General features: G+C 38.1%; 1 protein-coding gene across 3 annotated transcripts in view; it reads right to left on the bottom strand.

The window, feature by feature from the left end:
* Positions 1 to 21971, bottom strand: part of LOC104600656 (ARM repeat superfamily protein) — a 60239-nt gene that overhangs the window by 22060 nt on the left and 16208 nt on the right. For all 3 annotated transcript variants that reach the window (XM_010263733.2, XM_088900959.1, XM_088900960.1), the window contains 5 exons: positions 20476 to 20606; positions 4762 to 4821; positions 359 to 428; positions 214 to 278; positions 72 to 133 (listed from right to left, as the gene is read on the bottom strand). In XM_010263733.2, coding sequence (XP_010262035.1) covers positions 72 to 133; positions 214 to 278; positions 359 to 428; positions 4762 to 4821; positions 20476 to 20606 — 388 coding nt within the window. The remainder of the gene's footprint in view (positions 1 to 71; positions 134 to 213; positions 279 to 358; positions 429 to 4761; positions 4822 to 20475; positions 20607 to 21971) is intronic.

Below are 21971 nucleotides of genomic sequence, written 5' to 3'. Positions count from 1 at the left end.
GCAATTTTACCATAAGTAGAGTGCATTCTTCTCTTCTAGATGGAGAAATACATAAGAATAAAACTTCTTACATGTCCAGACCAATTGCCTTAATAGCAGCAAAGAGGAATTGCTCAAGAACTCCCTGGCTAACCTGCATAATTCTAGGAAATATTAATTTGCTTGCAAATGATTGCACCCTAGCAAAGGATACAAAAATAGTCTAATATATACCATGGAAGTGAACTTGGCAACAGCTGAAAATACCCGTGCATGAAGAAAGGGATATTCATTTATACCTGCAAAGTGGATCAAACCACCCAATCAATTAAAGGAGATCATAAAGGCAATTGTGCACCAGCTAAAAAACAACAGCTACCTGTTCCAATATCTTCAGTTAAAATTTTCTCTAGTAGATTTCCTACAGCAAGCTCTTTTGATATAGAATCCTGTGATTTATTTTTAATCAGTACTCAATCCTACAAAGTTGATGGATAACAACAAATTTTATTAATTATGAGTATAATAAGGATGTAAAGATGAAGAGAATAGGAGACATGCTTCAAATGCATTTTTGTAAGTTCATAGCAGTAAAGAACAAAATACAAGAACAAGTGAGTGAACAAAGTGAGCTGCTAGTGCCTCACTAGCCCCTCCTACATGGGACCAATTTTCTGGATATCATAATGCTGTCATAAATTGCAGAGAATCTTGAATCTATAAACTGGACAAAAAAGTAGAAACAGATATACTAAAAAATAGAGAAGTAAATAGATAGCTAATAATTTAGTGTCAGAATTAAATGGAAAAAATGTAACTACCACAGCTTAAAAATAAGCTAAAGTGGAAGGAAAATTGAGTTTAGATTTATAAAAAAACTAACAATGCAACCTTGAAATGGTTAACAATATAGAAGAAACTAACAAAGAGAGGTTTTAAGAGAATCTAAAGGAAAATAGCAAGGCCTTAAAGATATTTGGCGGTGCAAAAAAGAGGTTCAGAATAATAATCAAGGCAAAACAAACATGTTATAAAGATTGGCAAAAAACTAAATCTGTATAAAATTTAAAATAAAAAAATATAAAGACACAAAAAAATAATTTAACTGAATCTAAATTCAAGGAATATGATGATTTCTATCAACAAACCAGGCACTAGAGGGGAAGAAAAAGGAATTTATAAACTTGCAAACAAGAGAGAAAGAAAAGGCAAAAAATTTTTCGATGCATCAAAGTGAAGGATCAGAGAGTGTTGATAAAAAGATAAGGAAATCAAGGAAAGATAGAAAAGCTATTTTGAAAATTTACTAATAAAAAGACTTAAAGATGATGCTACTTAGGGAAGGATTAATAACCCTAAAGTGTTTTAAACTCATCGTTAACCCGGATGGTCAAACTATTTGAACAATCAGCCTACCCTATTTCTAGGTCTGATTATCCTAAAACCTGGGATTTGACCAAAAACCACTGACTTGGTCAAAAACTCATTCGACCTACGTGGTTGAACCATTGACCAACTCGACCCAACCAGCAGGTTATGGGTTACACACTACATGTGAATGCAAATTTCCAGCGTCCATAACTTTGCGATCGGTTGTCCAATTAGGATGATCTTTATATTGATTTTGGGTATCTTTCCGAAATCTACTCGTTCAAAGTAGGTGCCTTGCCCCGCTATTTTGGCCAAAAAACACTTTTTTGGCTTCAGATCCCAATTTTAGCTTTTTTATTTATAAAAAAATAAAAACTGAAATAAAAAATATAAATTAGACCTAATATAAACCTATATATATATATTGCAAGTAGATACATTATTTAATTGATAAAATACATGTTTATACATATGTACACATATATTTATATATATATATGTCTGCTTATATTTTATTTTAACTTGATGGCATGTTACGGCCTAACCCAGACCCGAAGGCAAAAACAGTTTAACCTCCAGGTCAATTTTTTAAAATATTAACCTTGACATTACTAAAAGAAATAGGTACCTTTTCTGATGTAATATATATATATATATGATGTAAAACATATATAAGGCTTGAGGGAACAGATTTGACAGCTGGCCCACTTCACATAAATTTAATTTTTAAATTATTCTGGTTATTGGGGGAGTTAAGCAACCACCCCACATATGAAGAGTGGGGAGGTTGCTCTAACATCCCTGCCCATAACTACATCCTCTATAAAAGGGAGAGAGGAGAGGAAAAAAGGGGCGGCAGATAGAGAAAAGAGAGAAGATAGAGAGAGAAAGGAGAGAAGAGAGAAAATAGAAGAGGGAACTGTAATTCTGCTGATTGAATAGGATTAATACACAGGTACAGATTTTATTTTCTTTTTTGATCTCTTATCTTCTATCCCTTTAAACTTTATCTACTCTCAATCCTTCTCTCTCTCTCTCTCTCTAGAGTTCTGTTGAACTCCAAGTCTTATCTCAATTGTTTTCTTATATATCCAGTGGATTCTTTCCACTATCAAATCAACATAGTGGGGCCCACTATTAAAATATTCAAGCTTAAAATGTCAAAGTGGGCTATGCCCACTATAAAATCAACATAGTGGGTCCCACTTGTCAATGGAGCCACTATTAAAATATTCAAGTTTAAAATGTCAAAGTGGGTCATGCCCACTATCAAATCAACATAGTCGATCCCACTTCTCAGCGGGGCCCACTGTTAAAATGTTCAAGTTTAAAATGTCAAAGTGGGTCATGCCCACTATCAAATCAACATAGTGGGTCCCACTGTTAAAATATTAAAGTGGGCCATGCCCACTACAAAATCAGTATAGTGGGTCCTACTTGTCAGCAAGGCCCACTGTTAAATTTAAGTGGGCCATGCCCACCATTAAATCAGCATAGTGGGTCCCATTTTTTTACCAAAAAATGCCAAAGAAAACGAAACAAAGATAACAAAGAAAATAAACAAAAATGCCATTGAACATGATACAACATGGCACTAAACAGAATGAAACGGCAAAACAGGATTCGTGTAGCCAACACCATATAGTTGGGATGAGGCTTAGATGATGATGAAATATGATATGACAGCCTTTTATAGGTAACCTGGTATCATAGTTGGCTTTACACTAGGGAGATCAACCACAAAAACTTTTTTTTTACTGAGAAAATTGATAGAAAAGTTTAGAGGGAAGAAGAAAGTCCCAAATTATATTCATTAGTCTAGAGAACCATATGGTAAAGTTCCTAGATAGATAATATGGTAGGTTTTGGGAAAAAATGAGCAGAAAATGGATAAGTATGAAGCTTCAACAATCAATGTCAGAATAAATGTGGGAGAGACAATAGAGTTTCCAATCACTATAGAACTTCACCAAGGCTTGGTACTTAGCTGTTATTTATTTGCACTATCATGGATGAATTGACTAAGAGGAGGTGCACCAAGAGCCTTATATGATAGAAGAATACTAGTTAGCCTAAAAGAAAAACTTTATAAACAGTTACAAAGCCAATAATGTTGTATAGGGCAAGTTTTGGACAGTAAAGAAATATCACATCCAAAAGATGATTTTGGCAAAACATGCAAATATTGAGATGGATCAATGGGAAAACTAGATTGGATGGCATCCGAATCAAACTTATTGCAAGGGACCTAGGGGTATGGCTCCAATAGGTGATAAAACGAGAGTAGACTAAGATGGTTTGGTCACATGTAAAGAATATCATCTACACCACTAGCAAGAAGAAGGGATCTCTTAACATGCTTAAGGGGCTAGAAGAGCTAGAGGCAGACAAAAAAGGTAATGGGGTCATGAGAAACAATTTAGCGGCTCATTGTTTAATATTGGATATGGGACTGAAAATAACAGAGTGGTATAACAGGATTCATGTAGCCAACCCACCCAATATTGTTGGTACAAGACTTGAATGATATATGAGAAGTGATTTTACCCTATTCTTAATCCATACCTACCAATATATATGCTTACTACAATAAAGTTTACCACTTAAACACTAGAAGTTCCAGATGATATAATCAAAGATTGACTTGCAACTTGCAAGTCAGCTCATCCACATACTTGATAGTACAGTGCCTTTTTTTATCAATAACAATCAAATTTTATTAACATGATATGAAGAAGTTCATACATGTACAAAATCTCTTTTAGAGATAAGGAGTCTTATCTCTACCCTTTAAATTTCCTTTTACTTCTTTTCATAACTGTACCCAAAACATCTGTTCCCTTCACATACTATAGAGCTTTAACCTACATAGGATGGATAATGAACTCTAAGGTTTGTAAATTGGTCTAAAGTAACCTAAATAAATTGTGTTTGTCTATGGGATTTAAAAGAACAGCCCACTAAAAAAAATAGAAGAAAAGGAATAATGAAGTAGAAAACAACATCTCAATTGGAATGATTCAAGTCATACGAATCATCTAAATCATAAGCTTCATGAATGGATTTGTAAAACAATAATAAGATATTTGCAGAAAATGATCAGGACATAAGATATGAACCAAAACCCTTGGGATTCACAGTTCTGTAGTGTTGTAATGCTTGGGTCTGAAACCAATCGTGTTTAGAGAACTGATGTACTTGCATATCCACTGAATTTTCACATTTGAATTCCACATGGAAAATGAGAACACAATATAATCTAAATTGTAACCGATCAAAAAAACCAAATTGCTGGAATTCTCAACAGCTACAAATACTGGAACAGTGGTACTAGTATAATGAACAAATCAGAGGATTAAGACAAGAGCAAGAAGATAACCACAATACCAGTAACAATGACAAAGAACAGACCTGTGCTTCGACCAATGGCTCTGAAATTGAAGACAAAGCAAAAATGGTGGCCTCCCTTATCTGCCAAAATGATTAGCTTTAATTTAAAACCGATTTCTTAAATTTAAATCAAGGCATACACCTTCATTTAAAACAAGTTCCTTCAACAAGATATTCCTCATTTTAGAATAGCATTTCACTAACAATCCCTCAGAAGCAGGGGCAGAGCCAGGATGTTTAGGGGGCCAAAAGCTAATAAACATGCACCGGAGGAGCAAAAATATAAATGGGAATGGGGCTGTGGGAAGTTTCAAGGCAGGGGGGGGGTGTGTGTGTGTTTGGCTCCCATTCACCACCCCTGCTTGGAAAGAAGTAATGTTTGAACACTTCACTCAAGTTGTTATATACCACCACCACCACCAAACTAGTTATCTGACCAAACCCAAATCCAAATATCATTCACAACCTTCAGATATTAATCACTTTTCTTGCAACATTCCGTTATCCTTCCAATACATCAACCCTATACAAGTAGGAATTCAGAATATCCCTTGTTCTAAGGTTGGATACTATTCTTAAAATCAAACATCAAACAAGAAAAGAGCTTTTCTTAGACATATCGATGCAAGTGGAAAAATCAAACCCTTTCAGAATTTTTTTTTCCTTTCAGTAACAGTGCACAAAGGTTTCACATCAGAAAACAGCAAAGGCAGGTTGATTGGAACATTGGACAGAACCAGCTACAGGAAGGCTGAAATTACACATTGATGGGTGCAGCCTAGGCAACCCATCATTCAGGGCTTTTTATAATAAATAAAAATTTCATTAAGATAAAGCATTACAAAAGATTAGAGTGATGAGGTATCATCCAATACAACAAAAGACATATAAAAAGAAAATACAACCAACTTATCAACCGGAACCTCAATATTCTAACTCTAAAATAGACCAAAAATCAGATCCAAAACACTCTTATAAATTCTGGTAGGACCAAAATCCAATCCAGTAGCTTTGACTAAATGTCCATGTCAGGCTTCTCCTTGCATTTCGGTTTTCCTTCAAAGACTCTTCTGTTCACTCCCTTCCACACCTCCCAACACATTGCAAGGTACACCACTCAATAGAATCTTTGTCATCCTATTCCCATTGAGAAACAGCCAAAGAGCAAAAATGTCTTTAGGAAACCAAGGTGGCCATAACTCCATATTCAAAAGCCAAAATAGGAATCCCCAAATAAAGTGCCCAACACGTTCTCCCATTCGGCTTCACAGAGCAAGCACCTATTAGCCATTTGATATCCTTTTTCTCTTCAATAACCTTAAGTATATTGTCAATTGCCACCAGCTAGGCAAATTCTTCCACTCTTTTTTTATCAGCACAAATGCTTCCACATGGGGATATTGTTAGACAGTTTTGTATGCCCTTAACTTCAATCAGAATGATGTACTTTATGAGTTTATTGTAAATGAATAAAAGTGCATATTTGATTCATGTTCCCTTGGTATGTTTCTGTGTAATACCCTTAAACTGGACACTTAATGAGACTCGTGTTAGTTTAAAATGTTCACAGCCAGTGGGTCGGTCTGGGGAGACCTATCCTGACAAGGCTGACACAGTGGTGCCACCAAGTCGGTTGGGGTGGCCTGTCTCAGCTGCCAGGGTGAGACCCTAGGCACATACAGTGTAGGATTAATTGAATCTTTGAACTGGACCAGATTTCCAGTATTGCCCTGGACCTTGGAGATTGATGGGCAAAACTGGAAAGTTACACCCGACCCCTACTCGATTATGATACTGCACTAGGTGTCGGATTGGGCTATCTTTGATGTACCAATCAATGAGATCCTTAGCAGGGGTCAAAACCTGGGTATGTTGGAACAATCCGAGAATTCATCTGAGTGGGTGATCATAGTGACAGGATCAGCCCCTTTGTCAGACAAAGGTAATGATCGGGGATGCACTCTCACTGATGGAAACCAAGACTGTCGGCAGCCGATTTTAACCGTTGAGATTTGTTTTGCAAAGTATATTTTACATGAGATATAAAAGTATATATATTATGGTTTCTCAAATGTTTGCAAAAAGGTTTTAATTCCCGGGATCCATACAAGTAGAGAGTGCAACACTGTTCCTTGTAGCCGAGGGAGAGGTCCTCTCTTGTCGGGCAGTGTATGATCATTATGGGCTGAGAGGTTAAGTGTAAGACCATTGAGAATAATACCTGATGGGCTAATCTTGCATCTGCCCACAGTCCCTGGGTGTTACAAGGTGGCTTGGCCCAGGGACCACTTAAGGTAAGTGTTGGACCCATAGAGCCCATTTGATGGGTTTTCAGGGGGTGCACTGTCCTTAACAGTGTATTCGGCCAAGCCTTGTAATAAAGGTTGGGCCGAACCCATGTGGCTGATGTGTAGATCAATGCTTGGGTTCCACGCCATACAAGGAAGCCCAACTGGGCAGCAGTTAGGAAGGTTAAGTGAGTACATAAGCTTAATGGGCCTAAAGCCCATTTCGAACTGGGCTATTTATTTAGTTAATAATGGGGCAAATTCTGAGATGGATTAGCAGATAGGATAGGGTCTTGACCCTATCCACTCAGAGAGTCCAGATCTGAATGTGATTCAGATCTAGAAACCTCCTAATGAGATTAGGAGAAAGCTAATCTAATCTGCAAATAAGATAAGGGTTTATCCTTATCACCTGAAGAGAAGGCTGATCCAAATATGATTTGGATAAGCAGCTCCTAATGAGATTAGGAGCTGATCTTTTTAGGTTAACAAAAGAAGAAGGGGGCGGCAACCTTTAAGAGACACACATCAGATTTTCTTCAGTACTGAAATCTCAAGAAGAGAGAATTCTGCACCCTGTGAATACTCTCTTGTCGCCTCCCTGTTCTTGCCGCCCTGTTAGCCAGTTCGATCTCCAGTTGTGGGAGAAGTCAAGATTCAATCTTGACATCAGTTCTTTGAGAAAGAATTGATAGGAAGCTGTACTCACGTGCCATCCTGTTGATTCTTGCGAAGGACAGAGTTCTTGGAGAAGAACACTGTTGATTCTGCTCCATCCTGCACTGCGCCATCTTCAGTGTGAGCAGTCTTTGGATCCTTCCTTGGGCGTGAACACCTTCGTTGGGAGAAACTATTTCTCCGTATCATGTATAATCCTCTCCTACTCCTTTTGGTTCAGATCTGGTTCAGTTTATGGTTCAAGAATGATCTTTAAAAATATGATTTTCTAAAATAGGGAATGTGATTCCCAGTTGAAGGGAGAGAAAAATTTTTGAAATTCGCCCCCTTATTCCGCAATCTTTGGGCGTCCATACGATGGATCTCTCATCCCTTCAGATATTGGATTACCCCAAACACCTTTGACTGAAGATCTATTCACCTGATTTCTTGCCATCATATCCACTGTATATGGGGTCAGCTACATGAATCCTGCTCAACCACTCTGATATATTTAAAACCATCACTGTTAAATTATTGATGCCTAAATCATTTCTTACAACTTCCACCCATGTCCTTTTTGGTCTACCCCTAGCTCTTTTAGCCCCTTCCACTTGTAAAAAATCACTTCGTCTAATTGGAGATGTCGGTGGTCTTCTATGCACGTGACTGAACCATCTTAGCTTATTCTCTCCTAGGTCTCTTCCAACCTTAAAACCATACATTAACCCAGCCTCCACACTTGTATTTATTAATCTACTCAAAACCTCTACCACCAGCAAAAAAAAGCATAGGAGAAAGGGGGACTCCTTGTCTTAAATGCCTGTATGAACTAAAGAATTTGTAGAGACTGTGTACTAATACTGAAAAAAAGGTTAATAAGATGCAAGTAAACATCCAACTTTTCAATTTCTCCATAGGGATATGCAAATGGATCAGATCGGATTCGAATCAAGGCATATCCAAATCCGATCCAATAAATTATAGGTCTGATTCAACTGGATCTCAAAAATATTGATTTGATCTCGAATCCGATAAGGATGTCAGATATCCAAATCTGATCCGATCAAGTCCGATTTATTTTTAAAAATTAATAATTTATTAAAAGAAAAAAATAAAACAATTTAAACACATAAATAACAAAAAAATGCAAGTATTTTTTCAACTATTTTCATCATACTAGTAAACATGTGCGTGCATTTGCACATGACAATATCTCCAAGACAACTATTTACAATTCATGGACAGTTTTTGAACAGTATAAATGGGCAGTTTCTTAACTGTTATAAGTGGACAGTTTTTGAACAATTATAAGTGGGCAGTTTCTTAACTGTCATAAATGGGCAGTTTTTTGAGTGAGAGTAAAGAACATATATGCCTTTTTTTATGCCCGTTGTATGTTGCTTAGGTAAGGGGTAAAAATGACTAATGAAAAGTCCAGAAAATGGGGTTATTCGCTCTTTTTTTTATGAATGATAATAAATTTATTAATTCAGAAAGAGATTTAGAGTGACTTCATACAACATCCCAGGGAGAGGCGCGAGCTGCAGCCCTTCCTTGAATCTTACAAGTAAACTAGGAAAGAAAAGCAAGAATCACAACTAAGCCCAAAAAAACTCTTCCCTATTTACCCCTTGCTTAGCTAACACATCTGACAAAAGTATTTGTTGATCTCCCCACCCACTGTATAGTGACCAACATATTCCTTGTCAACCAACTAAATTTCTTCATTTCATTCTTGTAACGCCACATAGCCTCTTCAGAATTTTTCAACCAACCCACCACCACTTTGGAATCCCCCTTGATTGTTAGGTGTTGTACCCCAGCTGGTTTGCAAATTGCACCCCTTGTACAACAGCTAAAAGTTCTGCCCTGATGGAGTCCCCAATTCCCAAGGGACCTGAGTAGAGCAACAAAATCTCTCCCTTCTCAATTCTCAAAGCATCCCCCGTTCCGGATAATCCCGGATTACCCATGCTACTTCCATCAAAGTTCAACTTCAGTGAGCCTTCGGATGGAGGAGACCAGCTTGTAATTGATTTGTCTTTTAGGGATGAACACCTCGCTACTGCTGACCAATTTCTCCAAAGGTCATTAAAGGAGAATTGATGAAAGATTTCCAAGGTCTTCAGCCAAGGTATTGCCCTATTTAACACAGTCTTTCGATTCCTGACTGCTCCTTTCCTTTTCTTAAAAAATTCTAATATTCCTTTTCTTCCCAAAGAGTCCAAATCAAGGCAGCACGAGCACATCTCCACATAATTCTCCCTATTTTTGTAGGCCAATAAAAGGTAGAATGGTTGAAGAGCATGTGAACTTTTGCTGGTAGACTCCAACTACTCCTAAACAACAAAACTAGAAAAGCCCAAAGGTCTGCAGAAAAGGGACAAGATATTAATAAGTGGTAACAATCCTCACCGTGAGCTTTACAGAGGATACACCAATTAGGAGAAATACAGAGGAAAGGTCTTCTCTTTTGTAGGTTATCTAGAGTGTTTACTTTCCCATGGAATACTTCCCAACAAAATGCCATAATTTTTTGGGGAACTGGCCTGCACCAAATTTCTTTTGACGGAAAGGGTTGGTGAGTAGAAAGTTGAGAGATGGACTTGAAGAAAGAAGCACAAGTGAAGGTTCCATTGGGTCTAGGAGTCTATACCCTCTTATCTGGCTTGGAGGAATCCAAACAAACCTGATTAAGACAACCAAGCAAGATAGAAAGAGATTCAATTTCATCATCCCTAAGTCCTCTACGAAACCCAAAATCCCAAGTAGGATCCAAGGGTATTCCCAAAGGTGAGACAAATTTTGAAACCACCTCTTTTTTGTACAAAGAAACAGAAAATAGCGAAGGGAACAAATCCTTTAAAGGTGTGTCTCCTACCCAAATATCCTCCCAAAAGTGAACAGTGTTGCCAGAACAAACTTCATACCTGATAAAATTGAGGAATTGAGGAAGGGTGTTGTGAATGGCCTTCCAAGGTCCTGCTAGGTTAGCTTGCCTTGATACACCAGCATCCCATCCATTCTCTGACCTCCCATGAATGCTTCCCACCACCTCATGCCACAATCTCTCTCTTTCCAATGGCCATCGCCAATACCATTTCCCTAACAGAGCTTGATTTTTTCTAGTTACCCTCCCAAGTCCCAAACTCCCCTCTTCTTTACTTCTACACACAATTTCCCAAGTAACCAAGTGATCCTTTTTTTCTTGTCCTGACTCCCATAAGAAATCTCTCATCAACTTCTCCAGTTTCCTAGCTTCCCTAATTGGTATCCTAAATACAGACAAAAAATAGGTAGGTAAGTTAGCCAAGGTAGCTCTTATTAGGGTAATTCTCCCTCCTAAAGAGACATAATTCCTCTTCCATGAGGCTAATCTCTTCTCAAACTTTTCTATCACTGGGGTCCAAAATCTACTCTCCCTAGGATTTGCCCCTAAAGGAAGCCCTAAATATGACATAAGGCAAGCAAAGGTGTAACACCCAAGACACTCCGCAATAGCCTCGTCCTCCCCTACCTCCAAATTTATACCCGCTATGCAGCTCTTTTCCAAATTTATTCTCAAATTAGAAATACTTTCAAATCCTTTGATTAACTCCTTTAGGTTTGCTATCTTTTCGCTAAAACCTCCTTCATAAAAGATCATTAGGTCATCTACAAACTGAAGGTGGGTGACAGGGACTTGGTGTCTCCCTATTCTCCAACCCCTAATGGCATCTTCACTGTCAGCCTTAGTAATGGTCCTACTAATCACATCATCTACTAAGGTAAAAAGGAAGGGTGAGAGTGGATCCCCTTGCCTGACACCCCTGCAAGCTGGAAAAAAGTCTCTCACCATACCATTTACCAGAATAGAGTAGTGACAAGTACTGATACACCCAAAAATCCAACTACACCACTTGTCCCCGAATCCACAGTTTCGCATAACCTCTAATAGAAACTCCCAGTCCACCAAATCATAGGCCTTTTCAAGATCCAATTTACAAATGAAACCTCTTTTCCTAGACCTTTTCATTTCCTCCACGCACTCATTCGCAATTAAGATCTGATATGTTATTTGTCGCCCTTGAATGAAAGCCCCCTGGGTTTAACTAATGATAGAAGGGAGGACTGTTTTGATCCTCAACGAGAGCACTTTAGCCAAAATTTTATAGATGCCTGTCACCAAACTAATAGACCTATAATCTTTTGGGTGGTTGGCATCATTCTGCTTAGGTATCAAGGCCAAAAAGGTGGCATTAATTCCAGGGCTTATAATGTGATTGTCTGCAAATTCCTTAAAGACTTCAACTAAAACCTCTTTTAACACCTCCCAATAGTCTTGATAAAAGCCCATTGTAAAGCCATCTGGACCTGGAGCCTTGGATCTATTCATTAGAAAGATAGCTTTCTTAATCTCTTCTTCCTCGAAATCCCATTCCAGCCACCTTGCCACTCCGTCATCAATTCTTGGCCATTCCACCCCTTCCACAACTGCTCTCTCACTCAAAGGTCTTCTATAAATCGATTTGAAGTGGCCCACAAATTTTCTTGCTATGTCATCCTGGTTGGTAATCACCTCCTCTCCTATCTCTAGCTTGGTTACAAGATTCTTTCTTCGTCTCCCATTTGCCAAATCGTGGAAAAATCTAGTGTTCTCATCGCCTTCCTTAATCCAATTGTGTCTAGATTTTTGTCTCCAATTGATTTCTTCCCTCTGTAACACCTCTTCCAAATCCTTTTTCAATTGTCTCCTTAACACTTTGTCCTCCTCGGTCAATCCATTTTGAGATTCCTCTACATCCAAGTTTTCTACTCGAGAGATTAGGCACAACTTTTGCTCCTCAATTCTACCAAAATGATCTCTATTCCACTCTTTTATTTTGGCTCTCAACCTTTTTAATTTCTTATGAAACTTGATCCCCTTCCATCTTACCCCCCTCTCCTCCTCACCCCACCATTCCTTCACTTTTTTCACAAAATCTAGATGGGTAAGCCACATATTTTCGAATCTAGAAGGTTTGGGTCCCGTAGGAAAAAACTCAGTACCTGTCTGGATAGGACAGTGATTGGAGGTGACCCTGGGTAACGCTCTAGCAACCAAGTTTTCCAAACTATTCTCCCAGGCAAGGTTAAATAAGAACTTGTCCAACTTCGGACACAAAGGGGTTTCCTAAAGGTTTGATCAAGTGTAACTGGCTTGCAGCAGAGATATTTCCTTCAATTCACATTCTTCAATAAAACCATTAAATTTCCTCATGCTTGTTGTAATTACCTGTTGGGGGTTACTGGTTTCATCAGAGAATCTAATGACACTAAAATCCCCGCCCAGGCACCAAGGGCCATCCCATAGCCCCTTGATTGCATACAGTTCCTCCCACATCTCATTCCTCTCTCTATAGGAATTAGTGCCATAAACATTGGTTAAGACCCATACACACCCATCCTCTACATTCTTACACTTAATGGAAACTGAGAATCTGCCTATCAATTCTTCCACTACTTCCACCACATCCTCCCTCCACAGTGTTACAAAATCCCCCCCGAGGCTCCCCAAGAAGGAGACGAGCTCCAACCTAAACCTCTAGACCTCCAAAAACTCCTCACCCATCTCCCATCTAATTTCATTATTTTGGATTCTTGTAACAGCACAATATCGGGTTTTTCCCTTCGGAGTAGGTCATTGATCACCCTTCTCTTTCTTGCACTCCCTAACTCTCTTACATTCCAGCTAATAATTTTCATCGAGACAAAATAGTAAAAAACCCATAAAAAGGCCATAATCTCCTCATTTTAGGCCCTTCCTCCTATCCCCTCTACCACTACATTCTAAATCACCCTCAATGTCTGAGATTAGCCTTTCCACTTCAGATCTTTTTTTCTTCTTTGTTCCTTTTTCCCCCCTTCCTAATACAACAATCATCCTCTTTCTTTTCTCCATCCTTTCCAGCCAATATCTGAGGAAGAATTTTACCCTGCTCACACTTATTTTGTCTACAACATTACTCTAAGAATCCTTCCTTTTTTTTAGTTCCTCCATCATTGTACAGATCAACTCCCAAATTCGGTCTGCCTCCCCCTTACTACTTCCTTCCATCACCCTCTCTCCTCCTTCCACTATCACCCTCTCTCTTGCATCAGAACCTTCTGGATGGGAAGTTGGAATATCTGTTACAGGCATAGCAGACAAATCAATACCTAAAATAGAATTGACACCCATACCTGGTAGGACAGGGGTAGGACTAGAATCATTAGAATTGAGTTGTTGACAAGCGACAAATGGTTTCAAGGCATTTCCCCTTTTTGGACAAAGTTGTGAAGTAGACATAGTGAAAGAATCACTTCCTGACGACCTACCCACTTGGAAATCCTTTCTCTATGTTTCTGACACTGGAATACCCACATCCATCCTCACGGCCGATTCTTGTCCCTCTCCACCAACATCCTGTAATTCATTAGACTCAGGGTCAGCTCCCTCGACGAAGGGAAGAGGATTTTTCACAGCTTTAGGACCATTTTCTTCGCCATTTCTAGTCTTCCCGCCACCTGCCTCCTCAATCTCTTCCTCTAAAAACAACAGCTCTGTATGCAAACTTTCAATCAGAATCGTCACTTCAGGTATCTCGGGTTGCGCCTATCTGGTGAGAGACGGTTCGCCAAGTTGGATGGAACCCACTATAGAGAGCCTCAACACTGAGAGTCTTGAGATTTTGCACCTAAACTGTTTGACCAAAAGGAGGGATTCGGGGTAGAAGAAGATGGACGCTTAATCTCGTCTATCAGCTCATCCCTCCTCCCAGTCATGTGCTTACTTAAAGGGTCCCTTGGCCCATCTGTCTTGTAATGGGCCTTAGGCTCAAAACTTGTAATATAAGAACCCAGCTTTAAAGCCTTTACTTGAGTTGCCTTCTCCGACCCACCAGAAAAGGGATCCACTCGACTAGGCCCATTTTCTAAGTCTTTTCCTCCCACGTGACCTTTTAACAAATCATGCCCCCCTGTTTTAATGGTCGAACCAGCAACCCTCCTTGTTTGAGGTTGCTGGGTCAGCACTCTCCCATTAGACACTGGTATATTTTTGTCTATTTCCCCTAACGCCACCTGCGCAAAAGATCTGCCATTTGTATATTTTTGGCTTCCCAGAATTTGTTGGCCCTTTTTAGTGAAACATTCCTTCCCATTTGAATTAACCAATCTCACAAGTCCACGTAATGCTTCTTCTTCCTCCTTCTCCCCTCCTACCATACGAGCCTCCTTCCACAACCCTTCTTCAATGGAGGATGCTAGCCACACAGAGACAAAACTCCCCTCTGTTCGTACCTCTACCTTTCGTGGAATGTCTTCTAGCTTCACACCACTTAGCAGGATTGCTACTGAATAAAGATCACCCCAGAAAGTTCCTTTCAAGATTTCTCCACACAATACTGCCATAGACTCTGCTACTTCGTGTTTCCACAGTTGAAATGGCAAGCCTATTACACGCACCACCATACCATCTTCGACAAATAAATCCTTGGAGTTGGATGTTGGATTCCATTTAAAGACTGTGAATGATTCGAAATCAGCCTGAACATTGATAGCTGATATTTCCAATTCATTCTCTACTGGATCTAGGAGGGCTTTACAGTTATCGAAGGGGGTTACTATGAAGACTCTTCAGCTTCAACCTGGTTGCCAGTAAGTCAGCTACCCTCCTCCTATCATTAACCTTTTCCTTGGCTTGTATCACAAACTTACTATCCCACTCTTCTCTCTCTAGACCTCCCACCATTCTGCATTGGCCTTTTGTTTTTGCCATGAACACTGGCCCTTGTTCTACCCTGCTGTTGCTGAGATATGCCTTCTCCTCCCTTATGGAGGCTTTTTTATCATTTGCTACTCTTTGAGCTAAAAACTCTTTGAGCAACCAGTCAACTTCCCCCCATCCTTGGTTCTGTTTTCCTGCTGGTAGACACACCAGTTGCCTTCGTCCCTTACCAAAAAATTCAGCCAAAGCTATGAAGAAGCCTTTTCTATTCCTCTTACATTCAACAACATATCTTCTCCCTTCTAATGTACTAAAATCCTGCCAGTTTATCTGCTTACCTTTTGAACAGGCTCCAGCTATGAACTCTCGTAGCCACTCGATCACTTCTAATCCTTCCAGCAATATTGTACCCTTTTTCGCTTCCCTTACCTTCAGGCTTACCTTCCCCTTGATTCTCATCTCTTCGAACAGGAAATTTTTTGCTCCTATCTTCAAGGATCTCCTCCACTGACCTGCCTGCACGAACTCTATTTCTCTAATCTCTTATGTTTGATGAGAATTCCAATTTGTATAGAGTAAAATTACTTTATTCTTTTCAATCTAACCTGGAGATCTTTTTTAGCCAGGTGGGTTTGTCCTCCATCAGTTGGCAAGCAACTTGGAAGACATACCTGCATCTAGAATCTGGAATCCTTCCTCCCCCTCAAAAGTTAATGCCCTGGTGTGGGCTGCAGCTTTAGACAGATGTTTGACCAAAGCTCACCTTCACAGCAGGCTTCCAACTCCATGATCAGAGGTCTGTACTGTGTGGGCAAGGTGTTGAGGATAACTGTCACCTGTTTCTTCACTGCCCTGTTTAGTTAAAGTTTGGAACCATTATTTCTCTGCACTAGGCCTTGCATGGGTGATGCCTGGTTCAGTAGAGGAGTTGCTTTGGAGCTGGGACTTAAAGGGGCTGCCAAAACTTGCTGCTGCTATTTGGAGATCCATTCCAGCTGCTGTGATCAGCACCACTTGGACTAAAGGAACAAAAGGATATTTTACAATATTGCTAGAACTCAGGAGGATCTAATTTCGATTTCAGTTGGAAAATCAATCTCTTGGGTGTCGGCAACTAAAGGGATTCAGGCCTCACAGTAGTATAGATATATACATGTTTTTTATAAAAATAATAAATATAAAAATGCAATATAAATGCAAAATAAATGCAATATAAATACAATATTTATAAATAAATAGCATATATATTATATTGGATCGGATTTCGGATTGGATAGGGGTGACCCAAATTCGATCTGATTGTTAATCTGGTCCTATTATCTGACCCGATTGAATCCGAAAATTTGAAATGGGGATATCTGAATCCGACAAAATAGGATCAGATTTTGCACCCCTATCTCTCCGCAACACCCATCCTCAACATCACATCTTTCAATAGCCCCCAATCTAAATGATCATAGGCCTTTTTCATATCAATTTCACATATCACTCCAACCACACCACTCCTAATCCTTGCATCCACACACACACACACTTCCAATCAACACTCCATCTAATATTTGTCTTCCTTCTACAAAGGCCATTTGAATTGGACCCAAAATCAAATGCAACACCCTCTTCAATCTTGATGATAATACCTTTGCAATTATTTTAAATGGGCTAGAGATTAAGCCAATAGCTCTGAAATCCTTTATCCTACATGTCCCATCCACCTTGGCAATTAGATAAATAAATGTTCCATTAGCATTTTTCAATTTTCTGTTCTTCCCATACTTCCTTAAACATCTCCATCATTTTCCTCTTAACGACACCCCAATAGGCTTTAAAAAAAGATAAGTTGAATCCATCCAAGCTCAGCACCTTATCCCCCTTCACTGTTTTGACCACAGGCCCCGAATGTCTTGCTGACTTCCACCTCCATCTCTACCAGTCTCCACATCAATCTTTCTCCGAACTGTATGTGTCTCATCTACTTCCACTTCTTCAAGTTGGTCAATCTTCATCCAAGGTTTCAATGTTGGTTTACATACAAGGATGGATGGATGGATATTAAAGTAGAAAAAGGTTGTAAAACATTAATATTGTGGATGAGAGCTTATCACAAGATTCCTTGTGTTAATGAACCATTAGTAAGGCAAGTGCAAGCTCTAGGGAACAATTTAAAAAGCTCACCAACTGGATGCCTTAGTAAAAGGTTTTAAAAGGCTAAAGGTGAAGTTAAGGAGAATGGATTTCAGAACAGAAAGACAGGTGTAAACCTCAAGGTGGTTTATGGCATAAGCCTCAAAGTATATATATTACACTATTTATATTATGTATACAGACACATATATACATATACGTATACGTATATAATTATTTCACTTTCATGTATATATAAATAGATTACATAATATATATTATAACTTTTATGTATGTTAGTACAATTTATTTCTTTTTTAACCAATTTGCAAATTTTATTTTTGTTACACATAATCTTTTAATCTAAACCCCACATATTTGGTTTTTTATTTTGCACTTTGTTTTATGTTTAAATCTTCTCTACCTAAATTAAATGGTATACAAATAGATATAGAAATGGATATAAATACAGATATAGATACACAAACTGAATGTATTTGTAATTTCAAGAAGCAATTTTTTCTTTCATACCAAATTTATGCATTTACTTATTCATTACATATATATTTGGTTTAATATGAATCCTATGTTTTTTGAAATTTTGTCCTTTATTTTGCTTCATGCTTGCAGCATTTTTTACCTAATTAAAATAATATATTTACTTAATTTGCATAAATTCCTGATTTATCCATATCTCGAACTAAATTTATTTACATTTTTTTATCATTTTTTACACAATTTATCATTTCATAGTCAAATCATACCTTTACTTTTAATTACATGGATATCATTTTTAATATGATATTTTGAAAATTCTTTTTACATTTATAACCTTTTCTACCTAAAGAAAATAACACTTTTACTTAGATTTAATTTAGTCTATTTTTAAATATAAATTTCATTTTTAAATTTTTAAATAAATAATTTTCATCACACTCAACTTCCTTACTGAAACTAAATGGCTTCTAAGTTAGAGTGGGAAACGTGTTTGAAATATTTGTTTGATTTTTATTTTGCATCAATAATTTCTGTTTTATTTATTTTTATTTTTATCCAAAGAAAAATTACAATTATCATTTTTAGTTTGTAGATTGGTGGATCCTGTTCTCACATGTCTTGGATAAATATATGAATGGAGATGCCATTCTTACATTTGGTGCATTAACTCATTAAGACATTTAGTAACAAACTACTATTGTTATATTAAGTAATTGAAGAGCCAAGAAAATTTTTCTAGGGGTTGAGAGTAGACCTGTTCATGGGCTGGGTGGCCCGACGGGCCGGCCCCCGGAAGGGCTTGAACATGTTTATAGGCCAGCGGGCTTAAACTCGGGCCAAAAAGCCCGGCCCACAATAAATTCGAGCCGGGCTCGGGTTTTGTCAAAATAGCCTGGCTCGGCCCGACGTAAAATTAGACTTAAAATGAGTTATGTGATTATGTCCATTTGAATAAATTTTTTGATTTAAGAATGTAAAACTGTGTTTTAAAACGTAAAAGAAAAGGAAAAAAACCATCTTGTAGACCCATTATTCATTTAAATAGGAAAAAAAACATCTGAATTTTTAATTCTAATTTAAATAAGGAAAATTGTAATTTTTTCATTAGGTCAGGCTTCGGGCTCGGGCTTCGGGCTTTTTATCAGGGCCGGGCTCGGGCCCAAGTTATAGGCCCGTTGGTCGGGCCGAGCTCGGGCTCGAGCCTAGCGTATTTCCATTAATGATGAGTAAAAGCCCGGCCCGGCCCATGAACAGGTCTAGTTGAGAGAGATACCATAAAAGATCATTGAGTCGAACCAAATAAACATTCTCTAAAGTTCAATATTTTTTTGATCAGCAACACAGAAAAGATTTTTTTATTAAAAGGAAGAAAATTACAACAAGAAGTCGTGCAGGTGACAACCCATTACAATAGAAAATCCCACTCTATTACAGGTGAGCCCAATACATTTGTTGTTTATGAACTTCTTGCTTAGTTAAGCCATCCGCCAATCCATTAGCTGATCTTCTTACCCAACTTACTATGATATTTAAATCCCTTGACAGCCTTTTGAATCGCCTGAGTTCATTCCTATATTGCCAAACCACCCCCTCTCCTTTCTTCAACCACCCAATAACTATCTTTGAATTCCCTTCATCATCAACCTTGAAAATCCCATTCCCCAAATACTGCAGCCAAGAGTTCTGCCCTGACTGTGTCTCTTTGTTCAACTGGACCCAAATATAATCCACATGTGTTACCAGCCTCATCCCTTAGCACACCCAAGCTACTGCCATCAAAGTTCAACTTTATCCAGCCACCAATAGGGGGTATCCAATCCTCGAGGATTTTTTGTTTACTCAAGAGGGTATCCAATTCACTAAAGTTCAGTATTTTATAATAAAGTAATATACTTTTAATATTTTTTCATAAATTAATATACGTTTTTTGAATTTTAATGTTATATGGATGAGATGCACTCCTTACCATTTTGAGGTGTGAGGTGGTGAAGCAGGGTGTTTTGGCTCTGCCCCACCGCCTTTTAAAAACATTGCTTCGGACTGCAAATGCCTTAGCAAAAGCAGGGGCATGAAGGCAAAGTCTTGATTGGGGAATACCAGCTACCAGGGCTGGGTTCATATATGTAATGTTTTAATTTTACTCTTATTTTCTGAGGTAGGTACATCTTGGCTTTGTAGCTTGCTTACTATCCAACTCCAAACATTGTGGATGGTAGGCAGATTATTCTCACTTTATGTAATGAAAATAGTTACTGTTATTTATTTATTAAATAAATTAACAGCGCACAATAGCAATTTTATCGTCCACTTGCCAAAAGAGTTTCCTCTCCCTCTCGAGTTCCCCAATAATGAGTCTCGTCTTCAAACTAGATAGTAGAAAAACACTGCCATGAAGCACCAATATTAGATCTAAAATTGAGAAGTGATAAATTTTCCACTTACTCTCCACCAGCCAGAAGAACCAGCCGCTTTTTCTTGTTGTGACTCACTAAACCGCTTTTGAGCAGCTCCTATTACAGCAGTAATTCCTTCTCCACCACAAGTGACAACAACTTCTTCTAGTAACAGAGATCCTGAAAGTAACATTACATATGAAGGATGAGAAAGGTGATAAGATTCCATAGCCTTCTAAGAATCTAGAGTTGGAAATAATCAACACAAATTCTAAAAGATAGAAGATGCAGTTTAACAAACTAACTCTGTACTAAAAGATGAAATAACAAGCAAATTCAGCTAATTATGCAAGAAAATTCAAGCATGCCCAAGGTTAAGCAGAATATGCCATGCAATATTTTGAAAAAAAAAAAAAAGGATCCAAAATGAACCAGGAAGAGCCGTGGACCAACCACGACATCAACAACAAAAATAAGTTGACTGAAAAAAATAGAAATTAAAAGATATAGAAAAGTATGTGAACCACTTGACAGTTCCCTTTTAGAACAATGTTTTAACCACAGTCCTACCACAATCCAGGCAGTTCATATTTAGGAGCCAGCCACACTGGTCCAGTTAAACATCAATACAACATACCAAAAAAAAAACTCATTTTTTGAATAATCACACACTCAAAATAAAGTTCGGATCCACTCCTCACAGAGCGCTCCTCACACCGACCTCACAGCACACCCCAGACATACATCAGGAACGTCTCCCATACCTGTATGTTGTTATTCATGGGGACATGTTCCCAATACACGGCTGATTTGTTCTATGAGGTCAGTGTGAGGAGCAGATCCAAACTCCTAAAAATACATTCATTCGCTTATGCTTTCAGATGCATCAATAGAAAAGGTATTATCTCAAACTCCCCTTAACTTCCCCACCTTTCTCTTAAATTTATCCCGACTTTTCCATACATCCATAGGGTTTGTTCATTTGCTTTGAAGTCTGACATCTGAAAGTGTAATAATTACATTAAGAGGTACATTGGTATTGGTAAACTTTTCTTTCCTCTGAACTCTGAATGCAGAGAATGTTGTTCTGAATTCTGAAAACTATCAAATATCCATTTTGACCCCATATATGAGAGTTTTTATTTATCTTTTTGGGGGTATCATTGGAAAACAAAAGATTGTATGATTGCACTTTAAGAGATAAGAGGAAACAAACAACAAATTTTCTCTTAAAGTTAAAAGATTCCTCTTAAGAGATAAGAGTTAAAAGGAAACGAATAGGCCCATAGACTCCCTTGTTAGACATTTTTCATTAGAACATAAACAGCATATGCAATATTATAATGATGCCCCTCTATTCAACTCTGTCCATTGAACCAAATTTTCAAAAATAGAATCATCCATTCACTCAAACTGAATCATTGGTGAGTTGTTAAATGAGTGAATATGAAACAAGGGGTAAAATTGAATTATAGAAATAAAATAGGGATATTTTTATAATATATAATTAATTAAGGGTAGAGCAGTTGATTACCATTGATTAAA

This window comes from Nelumbo nucifera, chromosome 3 (genome assembly GCF_055504915.1).
Source record: "Nelumbo nucifera cultivar China Antique chromosome 3, China Antique-T2T, whole genome shotgun sequence".
Taxonomy (NCBI): Eukaryota; Viridiplantae; Streptophyta; class Magnoliopsida; order Proteales; family Nelumbonaceae; genus Nelumbo; species Nelumbo nucifera.
This window is presented reverse-complemented; position numbering and strand designations above follow the sequence as displayed.